The 15773-nt window shown below is 45.3% G+C and overlaps 1 protein-coding gene and 1 long non-coding RNA gene across 2 annotated transcripts in view; both read right to left on the minus strand.

Moving 5' to 3' along the window:
- Positions 1-926: 926 nt before the first annotated feature.
- On the minus strand, positions 927-3038 carry LOC109520237 (uncharacterized). Its single transcript, XR_002169130.1, has 2 exons — positions 2899-3038; positions 927-1630 (listed from the first exon to the last, which is right to left on the minus strand). It is a non-coding gene; the product is annotated as an uncharacterized LOC109520237 (long non-coding RNA).
- Positions 3039-7532: 4494 nt separating this feature from the next.
- fscn1a (fascin actin-bundling protein 1a) overlaps positions 7533-15773 on the minus strand; it is a 12414-nt gene continuing 4173 nt past the window's right edge. The window contains exons 2-5 of the mRNA XM_019877395.1: positions 12796-12952; positions 10562-10683; positions 9880-10047; positions 7533-9146 (exon numbers count right to left, since the gene is read on the minus strand). Coding sequence (XP_019732954.1) covers positions 8938-9146; positions 9880-10047; positions 10562-10683; positions 12796-12952 — 656 coding nt within the window. The 3' untranslated portion in view covers positions 7533-8937. The remainder of the gene's footprint in view (positions 9147-9879; positions 10048-10561; positions 10684-12795; positions 12953-15773) is intronic.

The raw sequence follows: 15773 nt of genomic DNA on the forward strand, positions 1-15773 counted from the left end.
TTTCAAGTCTTTGTGACGTCTTAAAGATCAAACTAAACGGTTGCTGACGTCAACACCAGGCGCGATTTTGTGTAATAGACAAATTGATTGTAGTTACTGCTTAACGTATGTTTTTTTTTCTTTCTTTCTTTGGGCTATCGTATTATTTGCATATTAATGTTTTTGATGAACCTTAAAAAGTGTTCTAGGTCGATGGGCCACGCACACGGTGTTCATTTCTGTTCTCGTGTCACAAATAGAACATTTTTTTTTTTGTGTAGCGCATTTGTAATATGTTGGAAAATATACTGCTGATGCGAAGGGCAGAACGTCAACATTGTCAGTGTCTAGATCGGAAATACCCTGATTTCCGAGGTACACTGAACGCTTCATAAAAAGCATCGCCAGTTACAGTGTTTCAGTTTGCGGATCTCCTCGCTTGCAGTTTGAATGAACGGGACGCTCTGATCTGATTGGCTGACTGTGCCTGCCATATAAGGAAAAGACAGCAGTGGCAGAGGAGGCAGGAAGTGGGCTAAAGCGGAAGTGGAGAACCGGCGCCCTGCCTGAAAGCGTGTCACTCCAGCATTTCTTCATCTTTTTCTGCTCTTAAGCTTGCCTAATGAAAACTCTCCCCATGACACTCTTTTCTTGATGTATTATCGTCCCCATGACCTAAAGTCTCGTGTTGAGTCATTAATGGCAGTCGTTTCACTTGAGTGTAAAACACAAAAGCTGCCATTTTTACAGCTGAGTGGAGGACAAAGTCTAAATTGAGCAACATAGTTGTCGAACATTGTGTTTGGAGTAATGTACCGGATTTTATATGCATGATCTAACAGATGTGTCACCTGTCAAAATAGACACATTGATTTTAAAAAAGTTGCACAACTATGACTGAATGGTTGATATTAAAGCTAGCATTGAAAAAAAAAACATTAGCTTGGTCAGAGAGTAAAACAAGTTGCAAAGCTTTTATTGTAGGAAGTACAGTACGAGGGGTGTGGGTCCATTTGACCATCAAAGTTGCAGGGCTGCCTCTTATAACAAGGCCAGATGTGACTAATGTTTATGTAACCATGCAGCATGTGATAGTATTCATGCTGTCTTGTGCTTTTCAATCTTGACCTGTGCTTAATTTGAGATTCTTTCTGTGATAATCACCATCCCAATGAAATAAACGGGGCAAAGATCACGCTGGTCCTTTTGCTCGCAGGCCTCATGCCTCCCACCGGCCATGTGACTGGAGAGGAGGACAGTGTGATGTCATCACTCCCATCCCTTTGTCGTTGTTTATTTATATTTGGATTAGCAAAGATGTGCGAAACCTTGCCCTGTGTGTGTCTGCAACTTTGCACTTTGTTGTCTATGAATTTGTTGACCATGAGCGAGGCCGCACCCTTTTGTTAAATCAGACATCCATAAAAGGAGATCTTTAGGTTTGTCACATGACAGCAATCTGAGGAATGCAAGGGTGGTCACATGGGATGCAATTGCAAGTCCCTTCAGGACTATGAAATGATCCTCACGTCATTGCGTTGGGCGCGAGTAAACTCCTTGAGCCGTGCATTATGTTCATGGGAGTGTGTGAGTGAGATTAGAGGAGTTTGAGGCCTCAAAGCTTTCACTTCTCTTCGGGTTGTTGTTCCACCTATGGAAATAGCAGAAGAGGAGGTTGATCATTTCATAACCCAAATGAGTAATGTTGAACTTCTTGTGTGGGGCCTCTGAGTAAATTCACACTAGTAAGGTTCATTTTCTTTCTGAATTAAACCAAAGAGTAGGAACATGCGCCCTATGATTTTTTTTTTGTTCCCTTTATGCACACTTCATTCCATCTATACGCGGTATGAGTCACGTCACTTATCGACATTTGTGTGCTTTTGAAAGAAGTGGAAAAACACACCGAGCCCTGTGGCTGCAATTTTTGTTATTGCTTCTTTGCTCAATGCTGCCCCCTATGGCTGCTTCGGTGAACACCGGAACTTCGAGTTTGTCATGACAGTACTGACAGAGAGGCGCTTCCACTACTGCTTTTAAAATAGGGCACCATATAAGGTGAAAAGTCAGCAGGTATGGATTTAACGGCATGACCACAGCGACAAAAGTGGATGCGGGCGAACTCGGGATCAGCTTCACTTTCATCTGTTGCGGTGTCAGCATCATGCATGTTAGTCACGAGGAAGGAAGTTTTGGGCAACTTTGGCAATATCTCTGACTCAGACGCCGCACCTACCAAATTGAATCCCGCAGTATCACCGCTGATACACAGCCACGCATATTGATTTTGTATCATTGTATCTTATCTTTGTTTTTGTCTCACATTCTTCGAGCGCTTAAACTCTTGACACCTGCATTTGTGTCGAGACTGGCTCTCACAAGTGTGTGAAGGCAAAGAAAGCACCACTCCCTTCCTTCTCTCTTTCGATCGCAAGAAATTCGCTTCTCCCTTTGCATAGTTCCTGACGAGGTGCTTTTCACAAGCTGTGGTATTCGCTTCCTCTTGAGGGGGTGTCGAAGTGGAAAGTCTTGTTCTACAAAACAGCCACCGTGTTTTCTTTTCTTCATTTATGTGTAACTGTACGTAAGCGCGAACGCATTTGGAGTGTTACATAGCTAATTATACGTGGAATTCCCCCGAGCGGATACAAGGTTTGAGGGGCCCCACAAAAAAGGTCAAGAGGCACACTGCTATTTCCCTTGGTTGCGTTGTTACATAATCCCACGCACACTCATATGCAGTGGAACGAAAATTTGGCTGATTTCATGTACTGGGGATACGCAGAAGGAAGTGTGCAACTTCACTTTCTGGTATGCTCAGTAACGTGTTTTATCAAGGGTGGTAAAACCCATCGGCAGTTCAGAAACTCGCTGCAGTGATTGGTTCTTTCCGACAGGTAATCACCTGGGCTGGATTACCTTTTAAGGACAGGTACTACTGTCAATCCCTCCTCTCACGTTGCTCCTCCTCTGCCTTTATTCATTTTTATATTTCCCCTCCTGAGTTTATGCTCCGCACCTCAAAAAATAAATAAATAAAAATAACAGTAGGGATACTGTTATTTTTTTTAAATTAATTTGCAGCTCCCCTGCTGCTTTTACACAATCTTGGAGAGCAACAAAAGGAGGGAAGTGGGGAAGGATATCAAGATGTGAGATGGAGTGAGCGAGTGAGCCTTTCTTGGATCATCAGATTGTAAACTGATTACCTGGGACATGTCAAGGCTGATAGTTATATAAGGATTAGCGGACCTATTGAGACACATGTTTGTGTCTGGGAGAAAGCAAAAAAAAAAAAGCATGTCTCACCACATTCTGTTTGTTTTTTTTCCCCCCTTGTTACTTTGGTAACAGAAGTAAAACTGGGTCAGTGAGTGTTTTTTTTTTAAATGTAAACGTTATGCTGGTTTTTCTTTTGTAATCAATTATGATTGGTCTACGTTTCCGTTGAAATACACCAGAAGCCCCCGCTCGCGTACTTGCAAATCAGTGATGCGACATTGTCATCAATTATTCAAAGTCGCCTTTTCTCAACTTCGTTTAATAGTCTGCGCGCAAGTGGAGCCTTCGCGTGTTTTAAATTCGGAACTGCAGCAACCCAGAATATAGCCACATCCATCCATAGCACATCCATGGCAGAATTGAAACCATTTGTTGTATTCCAGACCTTTTATGATTGTTACTCTACTTATAATGCTGCCTCTTCCTTCGCTTAAAGGAGAAGGGTGTGGGGGGGGGGTGTAATAAGAAGCCCGCAGAGCCCACAATTACTGTGTTGCATGTGAATCTCTTAAGGGGAGGCCCCATCAGCTCTTTGTAGCACAAGGGCACACAATATAACAAGCCCCGATTCCCACTAATGAGAAAGATGAAAACGTTGGAAGGAGGTCGTTGTAGAGGAAACACGGGTGGGGGTGGGGGGGGTGAGTGTGTGTGGAGGATTCCAAAGGGGGGGGGGGAGGGGCAGGAAAGTGGTGGCAGTGGCCAACAACACCACCTGCTCGTGTTCGTCCGTCCGTTCACAGATGTGGTGTGCAATCCCATTTTCCACAGATGCTGTCGGTGGTGCAATGTTCACTTGTCGCCAATAGGTGGCACACTAGAGCTCTTTTAAATTGATCTGAAGAGACTGGAAGACTCAAAGCAAGCAGTGCTTTTTACGATACAATCCAGTGCAGCAGTTGCAGCGGGAACATTGGAAGGCGCTTCACAGACAAGTTATCATCATATCACGTAACATAAAACGTGGACAATCGTGACAAGCATTCCTGCATCCACTTTGTTGTTTGTAGCAGTTCGATGAAAGTGGAGAGATTCAAAGTCTGCTTTCACCAGTGGATCATAGACATGAAGCTTAAAATGTCGCATGACGTCCCACGTTTGCTTCGAGAAGAGAAGCGACGATTGGGAATAAATTCATACAATATCACGAAACAAACATAAGTATTTTGGTTGTAAATTTACACGAGGGCTTCTGATACGCTGTAAAAAAAAATTGGGTGAACTCAAAATTTCAAGGCAACAAACTGGATAATATTTGAACTTGTAAGTGTTTTAACTTCTGCTGCTGTGAAACCATTTTGGCTTTCTTGCATTTCACAGCAATTAATTTTTTTTAGTCGTGCATAAATGGTTTGTTCTTGTGTCCAAAGGAAGCGGCAGTTCCCTACTTCATAAGACAAGTGGGGAAACACGGAAGGAAGTGGGAATACTTGCGCTGGGTACCGCAGTGTGCATTCATGTGGACAGGATGTGTCCAGAAGAGGAAAACTGTATTTTTAGAGGCATCCTGATCAAGTTTCCCCTCTAGTCACAAGTATCAATGTTTGTTTTCCTTCTTACACTGGAAGGAAAAGCCCCATCTCAGTCCACCTGCATCATGCTCACTCACACAACCATAATTTCTCTATGTAAACACATTTATGTCCCCACATGACACCACATGATACATAAACACGTTTTGTGTGCTCGCGCGCGCACGCGCGCGCACACACACACACACACACACACACACACACGCACACACACGCACACACACACACGCACGCACACACAGACGTGCACTGGTGTGTCCGACTCATGCTGCACATTTCTGTTGACTGACCTACATCTTGCTGTCAGCTACAGGCCATCTCTTGCATATGCACACACACACACACACACACACACACACACACACACACACACACACACACACACACACACACACGCAGTGCATTGGGTGAAGGGTACTCATTCTAGTGTGTTTTTTTGTGTGTGTGTGAGCTAGCCAAAACATCCACGAAATTAAGATGGTTGAGACAAAACAGACACACAACTAATCCCCTGTCCATCTGCATTGTCGATGATGAACGTTAGGACACCCAGCTTGCTTCGTAGCTACGTTCTTTTGGTTGCCATGGCGACAGGGAGACGAGTTTTGCCGAACAGGGGGTGTGGAGATAGCGGCCATTTCACACACAAACGCAGCCTCACTACCGTCCCTTCCCCCACAGCCTTTCCCTTTTTGCTCAGGGGGTGAACCAAAAAAAAAAAAAAATGAGAGCCGGCCGTGCCTACAGCATGACGCTTTAGCCACAAACCACTGCTCCCATTTCTGGGATCTGGGACATATTTTGTCTGACTCATCTTTTCAGGCTTATGGAATCGAGGAGGGAGGGTGGTACAAAGGCGCGGATGGAGGCCCGGGAGGGCGGGGGGGGGGCACCAAGGGGGTGCTGACTATCCACTGACGGAGGGATTCATGGTCTGGGATGGTTAGTGAAGCAGGAAGTAAGGGGCAGGAGAGGTGTTGGGTGGAGGGAGTGGGGGGTGTTTGTTTTGCCATGTTGGACGTCCCTCAGGGGTCTGCAGTATTATGGGAGGGAAATGGATTCGAGACCTGCTCTGGAGTCTCCATCATTACATTACCATCGTGTGTGTGTGTGTGTGTGTGTGTGTGTGTGTGTGTGTGTGTGTGTGTGTGTGTGTGTGTGTTAGATTCATGTTTGAACACAAAGGCTCTATTGAGAGGAGAGGGGGAGAAAGTAGTGCATTCCCACATGCGTATGTTAGTGGCACGCCACATAGCACTGCTCCATGTGGTCAAAATACACAGAAGAATCAAGCGGGATTATATTTGAATTGTTTACCCAGCAAAACAATCACCATATTTTGTGGTGCCACGATAATTACAATAGGAGAAATAAAAGAGGATAAAGAAGATATTGTACAGCTCAATCCTCAAGATCAGGGGCCACCAACCTTTTTTGCCCCACGGACCGGTTTATGTCAGACAATATTTTCAGGGACCGGCATTTAAGGTGTGGTGGAAATAATACAACAAAATAATATGGTATGAGCTGCATGAAAACTGGGGTGTTTTCGAAATATAATAATAAACACAAGGAGCGTCTAATCTGGCCGCAACACTCCGACCGCATTGGCAATGTTTAATGCCTTCAAAATACGATACAACGCAAATTCAAAGTGCATGAAAATGACGACTCACCACAGCACCGAGCTTGATTTTCTGCAACCAGACGGTCCCATCTCGGGGTAACAGGAGACAATGACACCTCAAGTGTGTGGTTTATGTCCAGTCTACTTCGTAATTTTGTTTTCGTCGCCGTTGCTGCAGAAACCCCCCCCCGCCTCACACAGGTAGCATGTCGGAAATAGCAACAGTGCTATTGTGTCGCTCTCAGAGTATTCAACCATAACTTTAATCCAGTTCTCTCGAACGTACTTTTAAGGCCGCCGTCATTTGCGATCTCCAGCAGTTTTTTTTACTCATTTTGCGAGCTCCTGTGTTTTGTTTTGAAGTAATCGGTCACGTGACGGAGAAGCGTGGCTTGATGTGTGTCAAGTGTGACACAGACGGATGTAACGGAGAATCCGGTAGTTTTTCAAAATAAAACATCTTTCGTATTCCGAAATAAATAAAACGGAATTAAGGCAAGTTCTTCCTGTGCGGCCCGGTACCAAATGCCCGGCGGACCGGTACCGGTCCGCGGACCGGCGGTTGGGGACCCCTGCTCAAGATGTATTGTGCTGTGTTCAAACCACTGCCAAAAGGGTTATAGCAGTAGCATCAGCATTAGCTTGATTAGTTTGAAATTGATGTGACTTTACGTGTCGATTGATAAATCATTGTAAAACGTTCTTTTGTTGATTATGAGCACTGGAACTGCGCGAGTGGACATACCGCTCCAGAAAAAAATGCTTCTGCGGCAACAATAAAGTAGAAACACATTGTTCCAAATCCCAGTTTTATTGGTTGTTGGATTGCAGGTGAACCGATGGCACAAGAGATGAATCCACAATATCAAACAAATTATACAAAAATAATACAAAAAGGAAGTTCCAGTTATACAAAGCAAAGATGTGGATTTTTTTTTTTTAAACCCACCTAATTTCCTACTGCCCAAAACGAAAGCGTAAGGCACAGTCATTACCACACATTTGCCATTCCACATCCGTTTGTCTTAGCCTCGGTTACCATGGAGACAGTATCGCTGACAATAAGGGAACCATTTACGTATTGGAGATTCTTAACCCTTGATTTAAAAAAAAAAAAAAAAAAACACTGCCTACAATCATGTTTCATTTCTTTGTGCTAGGAGGCGCTTCATGGATTGCTCTGGAGAAAGCAGGCCAACAAGACAAGATTCTTGGCTTCACTGCTACATGACTGTAGAACGCCACTTCTTCCTTCTATGACCTTACGAATTCACTAACAAGCACCCCCCCCAAAAAAAAACATTTAGTCATACCTCATTTCAAAATGCTGATATGACAATGGTCAAAGTTGAAACAAAAGAAGGGCGAGAAGCAGCAGATCTGGTTAAGAAAAAGGCTCTCAAGTGCTTTGTGACGGATGAGATGCTTCACTGGCTTTGGCAGGAGGGGAAAAACACAAAAACCCAAAACATTTTACTAATTGGTGCAAACGGCACACATTACGAGCACCATGGTCCAGTTGTATCGGCTTTGTGCGAGATGACGCGATGGTTGAATCCAGTTAAATCACAAGGCTTGGTCGACATACATAACAAAGCTCACGTTGTGCTCATCTGATCCAAAAAGCAGCTTTCAAAATATTCATTTCTGGGCTTCCCTACTTCACTTAACCATGATAATGTCTGTGCCTTGGACTCTAACGTCACTCCGAGCCCAACATGTTTTTTCTTTTTTTTTTTTTTCTGGTGAGGTGCATGCAGTGATAGCACCCAGATTTGTTTCTTTTTTTCCCCCCCAACTGTTCTGGGGACAATAGGGAGGGGGCTGTACGTTGACTTCCTACATCCTGTTTGGTCCCGAACAATCAAGACTCCCCACCAACCAATAGAAAGACAGCTAGAGGACAACACAGGAAGCGAGTTTACGAGGGAACCATTTCATGTTCAGGTGAAGGCCTTACACTCAACCAAGAGGCCCAGGAAACACACGCGCACACACATCTGTTCTGGTTTTGATAGAAAAAAAAAATCTGTTTCTACTCGAGGCAGATATATAGACCGCGCACCTTAGAAGCAGAATCTTTTTTTGTGGGGCGGGTGAAAAAAAAAGGGGGGGGGGTCAAGTAGAGGAACATCAATTTACAATAGAGACGAGTAGAAAGAAGACCAGTCGGTGCTAAGGCGAGGAAGGGGTGAGCAATGATTCGGGGGAGGGGAACGAGCAGCGAACCAGGGGAAAAAAAGTGCACAGCCCCGTGGTAACTATAGCAACATACAGAGGTTGGCAGCTGGGAAAGGAAGGAGAGAAAGGAAGAACGGGGGAGGCAGAGAATAAACCTCCCTCTTCCATCCTTCCTCTTCTCTCTGTGCAGTTCAAAATATAAAGTCAGACAAGACGTCATATATGAGGACGGGCGTGGGGAAAGGGGAGGCGGGGGGAGTAGTAGACATTGCGAAGGGCGGGTGTCGCGTTGGGACGACTGCGTCGCCCCTCCCCCCCACCCCCGCCGCAACACCCTCAATACTCCCACAGCGTGGCCGTCTCGAGGTCGTCGGCGTTGGCCTTCAGCACGCCGGCGTGGTCGCCGCGGAGATACTTGCCGTCGCCGGCATGGCGGACGGCAAGCTTGTTGTAGTCGCAAAACTCAAAGAGGAAGTCGACGGGCGCGTCGCTGCTGCTCACCACCGCCTGCTCGTTGCCGACCATCCAGTACTTGCCGGTGGAGTCTGAAAACGGGAGGCAGGCATTCAGGAGTTGAGCGCTTTACTACTTTCACGACTTTCATCCGACGTAAATGACAATTTTTTTTTTCCCCTACCAAGAGGATTTGCATTCTTTCACTTGTTACAAAATGGAGGGCACTACTCTGTTGATCGCGTCGAAATTATTTGAGGTGCAAAGAAATAGCGGGTCATTGTGGCACAAGTTCAGAACAGTCAGAGTGGAATAAAAATGCTCGATTTTTAAATTTTTTTTTTTTTGCCACTCGTTTCAATTTTTTCATGGAATTAAAATGATAAAGGCCCACCTGTGTAATGTTTTTGGGTCATTCTCCAAGAACCAGGAAGTAGACTCAGATCAGGGATGAAACAAATGTGGGCATTTATCATTTTTAATCAAGCCAAACTACTCATGGCATTGAATGTTGCAATTTATGTTTGGAAAAAAAAAATCCCGTAAAAAGAAACAATTTAAATCCCCCCCCCAGCCCCTCATAAATAAAGGTGTTTTTACATAATCCTGCCAACAAACGAAAAAAAAAAAAACATACGCCTTCGTTGGAGATACTGAACCAAACCAAATCCCTCTTTTTTTTTTTTTTTTTAATTTAAAGAGTAAATCCATAATGAGCACGATAGACAAAAGACGTAATCCTTTTCATGCCCGCAAGCCGTCTGACAACAAAGCGTCTGTGCCAGCCGCGGAGCTCAGGCGCTACGGTTGACTTTGCACACTGACCTTGCAGGCTGTAGGCTCCATCTCGGAACTCCAGCGTGAAGTAGTCGTAGGACGAGCGATTGGAATCCAGGGTCCCGGTCACCTTCCTGCAGCCGATGAAGCCGTGCTCGCCGCGCAGTACGATGATGGGACGGTTGATCAGCTTCATGATAAACTCCTCCGACTCACCTGGGAGGAGCAAAGGCACATTTTACACATCGAGTGATCCAAGTTACTTGATGGTTGTTCATTTCGGTACAGATTTTAGCAAGCTGACGCACATGATTTGCTACCGCGGGCCACATAAAATGACCTGGCGGGCCAGATCTGGCCCCCGGGCCTTGAGTTTGACACACGTGTCTTAAGTGATCTGACTAACTGGGGCATAAAAGCTCCAATGTGGAGGCACGGTTTCTAACAATAGCCTACGATCTGTCAAAATCAAACACTTTGGCTGTCACATGGACATCAAACGCTGCTAAAAAAAGAAAAATGGAACTTCTGATCTCAACATTCCCGCCTGGCATCCAATTCGTGGCCTTAACGAGAGACTCGTGAGGAGGATTTTGACAGTTTCACTGGGGAAGAATCACGGATTCCAGCTTGACAAAATCCGCTCATTGAACACCAACGGCGATGGCGAAATCAGCACTTGCGCATTCAAATTCATTCACAGACCTATGACCAATGAAATCAAACTGACCGGCAGAGTCCATGGTGGCTGCGAGCTGGCCGTTTTTCTTGGCGGCGACGTATTTCCCGTTAGCGGCCCGCAGAGTCAGCCTCTTCCCACGCCACTCAATGTCAAAGTAGCAATTAGTTGACCTACAGACAGACAAATGAAAAGGCACAAGACATCAGGAAGGGAGGTTGCGCTTACGTTCACGTGGCACCTGCGAGATTGAGCGCCAAGTGTAAACACGCTCCGCTGTTGCGCAATCAGTTGGGAGGACAAGAGACTTCATCCGTTTCCCTCCACTTGGCACATCGCGTTGCTGAAATAACACATTCTGGTGTACAATTCGCGTCGCAGAGACAAACCTGCGTTTCACCTCAAACATTCCCTAATAGTTCACTCCCTTCGAGGTGAAAACCAAGAGGAAATGAAATGCGGTTGCATGTGGAAGGCGTCAAGAGAATAGAAGTGAGACTGTCGTCGTGGAATGCGGCCGCATTAAGATGCTTGCCGCGCTTTTGTCTCATCTCAAGCCGACACCTTTGAGATAAGTGAGGAAGGTTAGTGGGACCTCTGCAGACAAACCGTTCCCGAATGCTGGCCGACTTCCAGTTTTGGATTTCAAAATCAAAGAAATAATGGTAAGGCATATGGAGGAGTACTGCACTGCTTTTCTACAGTCATAAAAATCTTGATTAACTCGACAGGCAGTGTTTGAGGTTTGCGAACATGTCAACATTCTTAACTGCCACACAAGTGTAAAAAAATTAATTCAACCCCGTTCTTAAAGCTAAAACAATATGACAAAACAAAAGGTGCGCTTGGTGTCGATGCAGCTCGTTCTGTTCATTTTTTTTTTTTTAAACTTTGTCACAAGTGTATACATTAGGATTTTAAAATGATGTCTTTACAAGGAGGCACACCTAATTTAAGAGTTGAATTATAACCGCCCAACACTGTGGTTGAAAGCACTCCGTTCTGGGGAGCAGTTCTGTCACAAATGCAGAACAGAGCTTTTGTTTAGGTGCCTTTTCGGCCGCTGTCGCAACAAAAGAGCGACTCTGTGTTGGCAAAATTACTGATAATCGCCGTATTCAGTGACTTCTCAGACATCTGCTTGTGACTATTTTTCTCAATAAAAATGACCATTTTTACAAATATGACAACTGTTTGCAACTGTGACTTAGTCAGCAGATAAGCTAACAGTTGGCCTCGCTTCTATTCAGATAGCGGGAAATGCCTATTATTTATACAAACATGACGAGGGTTTGCAACTGATTTAGTCACCGGCCAAGCTAACAGCTAGCCTAGCTTCTATTCAGATAGTGGGAAATTACTATTATTTATACAAAAATGACAAGGATTTACAACTGTAATTTAGTAGCTAACGGTTAGCCTCCATTGAGATAGCTGAACCTTGGTTTTCGCATGCCCTCGTTTTCTTAGGTTTCAGTTCAATTTTATTTTTTTGCGTTGGAATTTAGTCCCAGTTTTTGAACAGGTTTAATGGTCCTTACCAAACACTGCCATTTTTAATGCTCATGGTTTATTTTTTGGGTCGATTTATACTATTTCCTATAAGAAAACATTGCTTTAGTTTTCATACAATTCTCCTTTGACCATTTAAACGTGAAAACAGTACCACCATCTGTATTTCAGTCTTGCTTGTATGTCATCTGGTGTGGGAGTGGGAAAGTCACATTCGTTGACGGAGATGTGTGTGCATGTGTGTGTGTGGGACTATGGGCGCAGTCAAACCATTTTTTTCCCCATGTCATGTGTGGGCTGACATTTTGAAAACTGGTCAAGATGTTGAAAACTGCCCCAGCTCACACCACACAACAAAGATTGGCAGTATTCAAATCAATAGTTTGTGTGGCACCATTAAAATGGAGTGTACGTAAGACCCAAAGTGTTTGGCTCGTAATGATTAAGACGGCTTTTTTTAATGGAGCCTCATGAGTAGTACCCAGACACGTCGGATGGGGGTCAAAGGTTAACTGCCAGCACTCTGGTTAGATGTGAAAGAAAAATCACTCCGCACAGGTTGAGCCTGCACACAAATCCAATCGGTCCTCCTCCACATGCCAAGGCCTTGACCCCTGAACGCACGCATGACATCGGACCCAATACACACAGGCCCTACGCATCTCAAATATCCAGCTGGCACTCCAAACTTAAGATGAACGATCAACTGTCCTTCCCCAGGGGCCCCCCGAGAGCTGTGACACATTGAAACAGGTGATCACGCCATCACATACTTGGTGGAGGCGGTGCACTGCAGGCCTCCGTTGGCAGTAAGGGTCCAGTATTTGCCGGCAGCGGTGCGGAACGCACACTTCCTGTTCTCGCGGCTGATCTCCACTTGGAAGACTTCCTGGTCACCTTCCTCGTCCTGATTGGCTGACAGGTCCATACCTGTGGCGGGGAGAGAGAGGGGTGGGGGGAGACGCAGCGGTTAGGGCACGTCCGAGGAGTGAGCTGCAAATGGAGATGATCCAGATACACCCGTGCAAATCATCTGGTTAGGATAAGATAACCTAAATGAGCAACAGACAGTTTGGATTAGCAAAGGATTTTGACAGACACACACACACACACACACAACCACCATGAAAGTACACAACTCTTGACCTCATTAACATCGCTTCAGCCTCACAATGAGCTACAGAGAAATAAACAATGTCAGTCTACAGGATAGCATACCCAACTGTACTCGCGTACATGCACAACACACAGTTCAGATAGCACAATACATGCCATTGTGCATTATGAGGTCATAGTTGACCGTTAGCCGGAGGCCCTGATAGAGAGAGAGAAACATGGACTGTGTTGGCCCGCTGTGTTAATGTGTGCAAAAAGAAATGTGTGTTTGAGAAAACGATTATAATCATGTGCTTGGTTTTTTTTTCCCCCTTTCAGTCTTCCTTTTCATGCTCCTGGATGCTCAAATCTCATTTTTTCCTCTTTCTTGTTCTCTCCAGGCCCACCACTTGCGATATTAAAATGGAAAATTCCACAAGCTGAACAACAACAACGACGACGAGCGTTATATTGGCAACCTTGAGCTGCAGCTGTCCGGGAACCTCCCACTCCATTTTTCTCATTTCAAACCCAAGCAATGGCACTTGAGGACATTGACAAGATTTTAAACTGTTATGACGCCATTGTGACGATGTGCCCACACATCAGGGGGGAGAGGGAAAAAAAAAGCCAGGCGTGACAAAACTCAGATGAAGAAAAGAATATTGTTGAATATGACGGGGGGCTGCCACGTACTAAAATATAAAACACACCTCTGACTCCACCGTTGCGAACATGAAAAAAAATCCAGGTGGGCTTCTGCTCCCACTGAGCAGCACTTATGTAATGTGCATTTTTTTTTTTTTTATGTGTTGGAGGAATAAATTAGAAAAGACCATGCATGTCACCTTATTCCTTGTTTCTTGGGCACTTAGGAAAAGCTACTCCCAAAACTTGAGACCTCCGGCCTCTGCGCACGTACTAAATTTCGCCAGATATGTGGGGATGCACACACACACACAAACTCATAGTTGATTGAGAGGGAAAACATAACAGACCTTAATGGAAACCACATGCTCGGACAAGATGGGAATGAGCAGTGACTTCAAGGAGGAGGATAGAAAAAATAAAAAATAAAAAATGAAGAATTCCACCTTGAAGTCAAGACATCGAACGGCTCTGTAATAGTCGCCGTTGACTGCTCAAGCCAAACACTCCTTCAGCACAGTAGCAGAGGCGAGTTTACATGAGAGCGTTTCATCCTGCGTGAGAGGTAACATTTGTGACTCGTGGACGATTTGCGAGGGGGTAATCCCAAAAGCTGAGGCTCAGCGCTGTGTTTTTTGACGAGCACGCCAGTCGGCGTGCAGTGAGAAGATCAAGGCGGCGCCCCGGCCTCGATTTTGAAGCCATTGCAAGCGCCCCGTCTCATTAGCAGAGATGTTGGAAGAGCAACAGTTCTCACAAGATATGCATTCATTGTGGTTTTTCCTCTCAGTTGCTTTAGTACATTTTTTCCAAATCAGAATTTAGCAAAACTAGTTGTTCGGTTTTCACATCGTTGTGTCTCATTTAAAACGTTAAAAAAATAAAAAAAAAGACTGTTCGACCCACTTGTCAAGTCTGTTAACTTGGAAAGAAAAATAGACGGCGTCTTAAAACTAACCTTTTATAAAACTCCACCTTAAAATCCCCCCCCCCCCCATCTTCACAAACAAAACTGGCCCAAAATAGAACGCCGCTTTCCTACGACGACATACGTCATACCGAAGTCAGTTGTGGCCTAAACTGAAGCGGAACGATGTTTGGGTGTGGGTGGGAAAACCGTCTTGTTAAAAACACACACCAAGAAGCCTTGAAGAGAGGTTATATGACAAGAAAAACACACGTGGAAATATACAACGCCGACACAGACAAAGCCATGACCCGGAGAGTCCACGGCCGCGTGTGAAATCCTGATAAGTGTACACCGCTTTTTTTTTTTTGTTCAATGAATAGCTCCCAAGGGACGTTGGACTAGCACACCAGAACCGAAGTGACCACGCTGCAGAATCCTCCCATCCCACACACACACACACACACACGCAGTGAAAACACCCTGTCCGTCTTTCTTGTCCACCTCATCCAATCTGACGGAGGCGAGGAAGGCCCCAGATTGTTGGCCGCAATTAATTGCGAGCCGGCAGCGGCTCTGCAGTGAACGCACGCGATTGTACCCACTTCAATTGCCAGTGTGTGTGTGTGTGTGTGTGTCTGCTATTGTTCACGAGGGTGACCGAGCAGGGGGACAGCTGTGGCACAAACGGGGAGACACCAGATCATCAGGCCTTTGTTCCGATTCACAAGCACGACACCTCAAGCCAGTCTTGCCGACTTTGAAAGCCTAATCAAGCTGCAGGAAACACGCACACAGATTCTCACACCCTTCCTGTATCACGTAAGGTCACAGTTCGAAATTGATTTTTCAACTCATGCCGGGTGTGAAGGGCATTTCTGCAGAGATACACCCCACACAGGAAGCCAAACCAACAATGAAGTAGATATCATGGAGAGAGTCTTTGCTGCTGACCCCGCCTCACCCACACCCACACCCACACACACAAACCCGCGCCCACGTTAACATGACGGTCTTTCAACATATCAGTTTACACATTCTTCAGCAGCCAGCAAACACAAGCAAATGATAACAGCAATCACTTGCTCCCCCCCCCCGCGC

This window comes from Hippocampus comes, unplaced genomic scaffold, assembly GCF_001891065.2.
Source record: "Hippocampus comes isolate QL1 unplaced genomic scaffold, H_comes_QL1_v1.1 scaffold193, whole genome shotgun sequence".
NCBI classification, from domain to species: domain Eukaryota; kingdom Metazoa; phylum Chordata; class Actinopteri; order Syngnathiformes; family Syngnathidae; genus Hippocampus; species Hippocampus comes.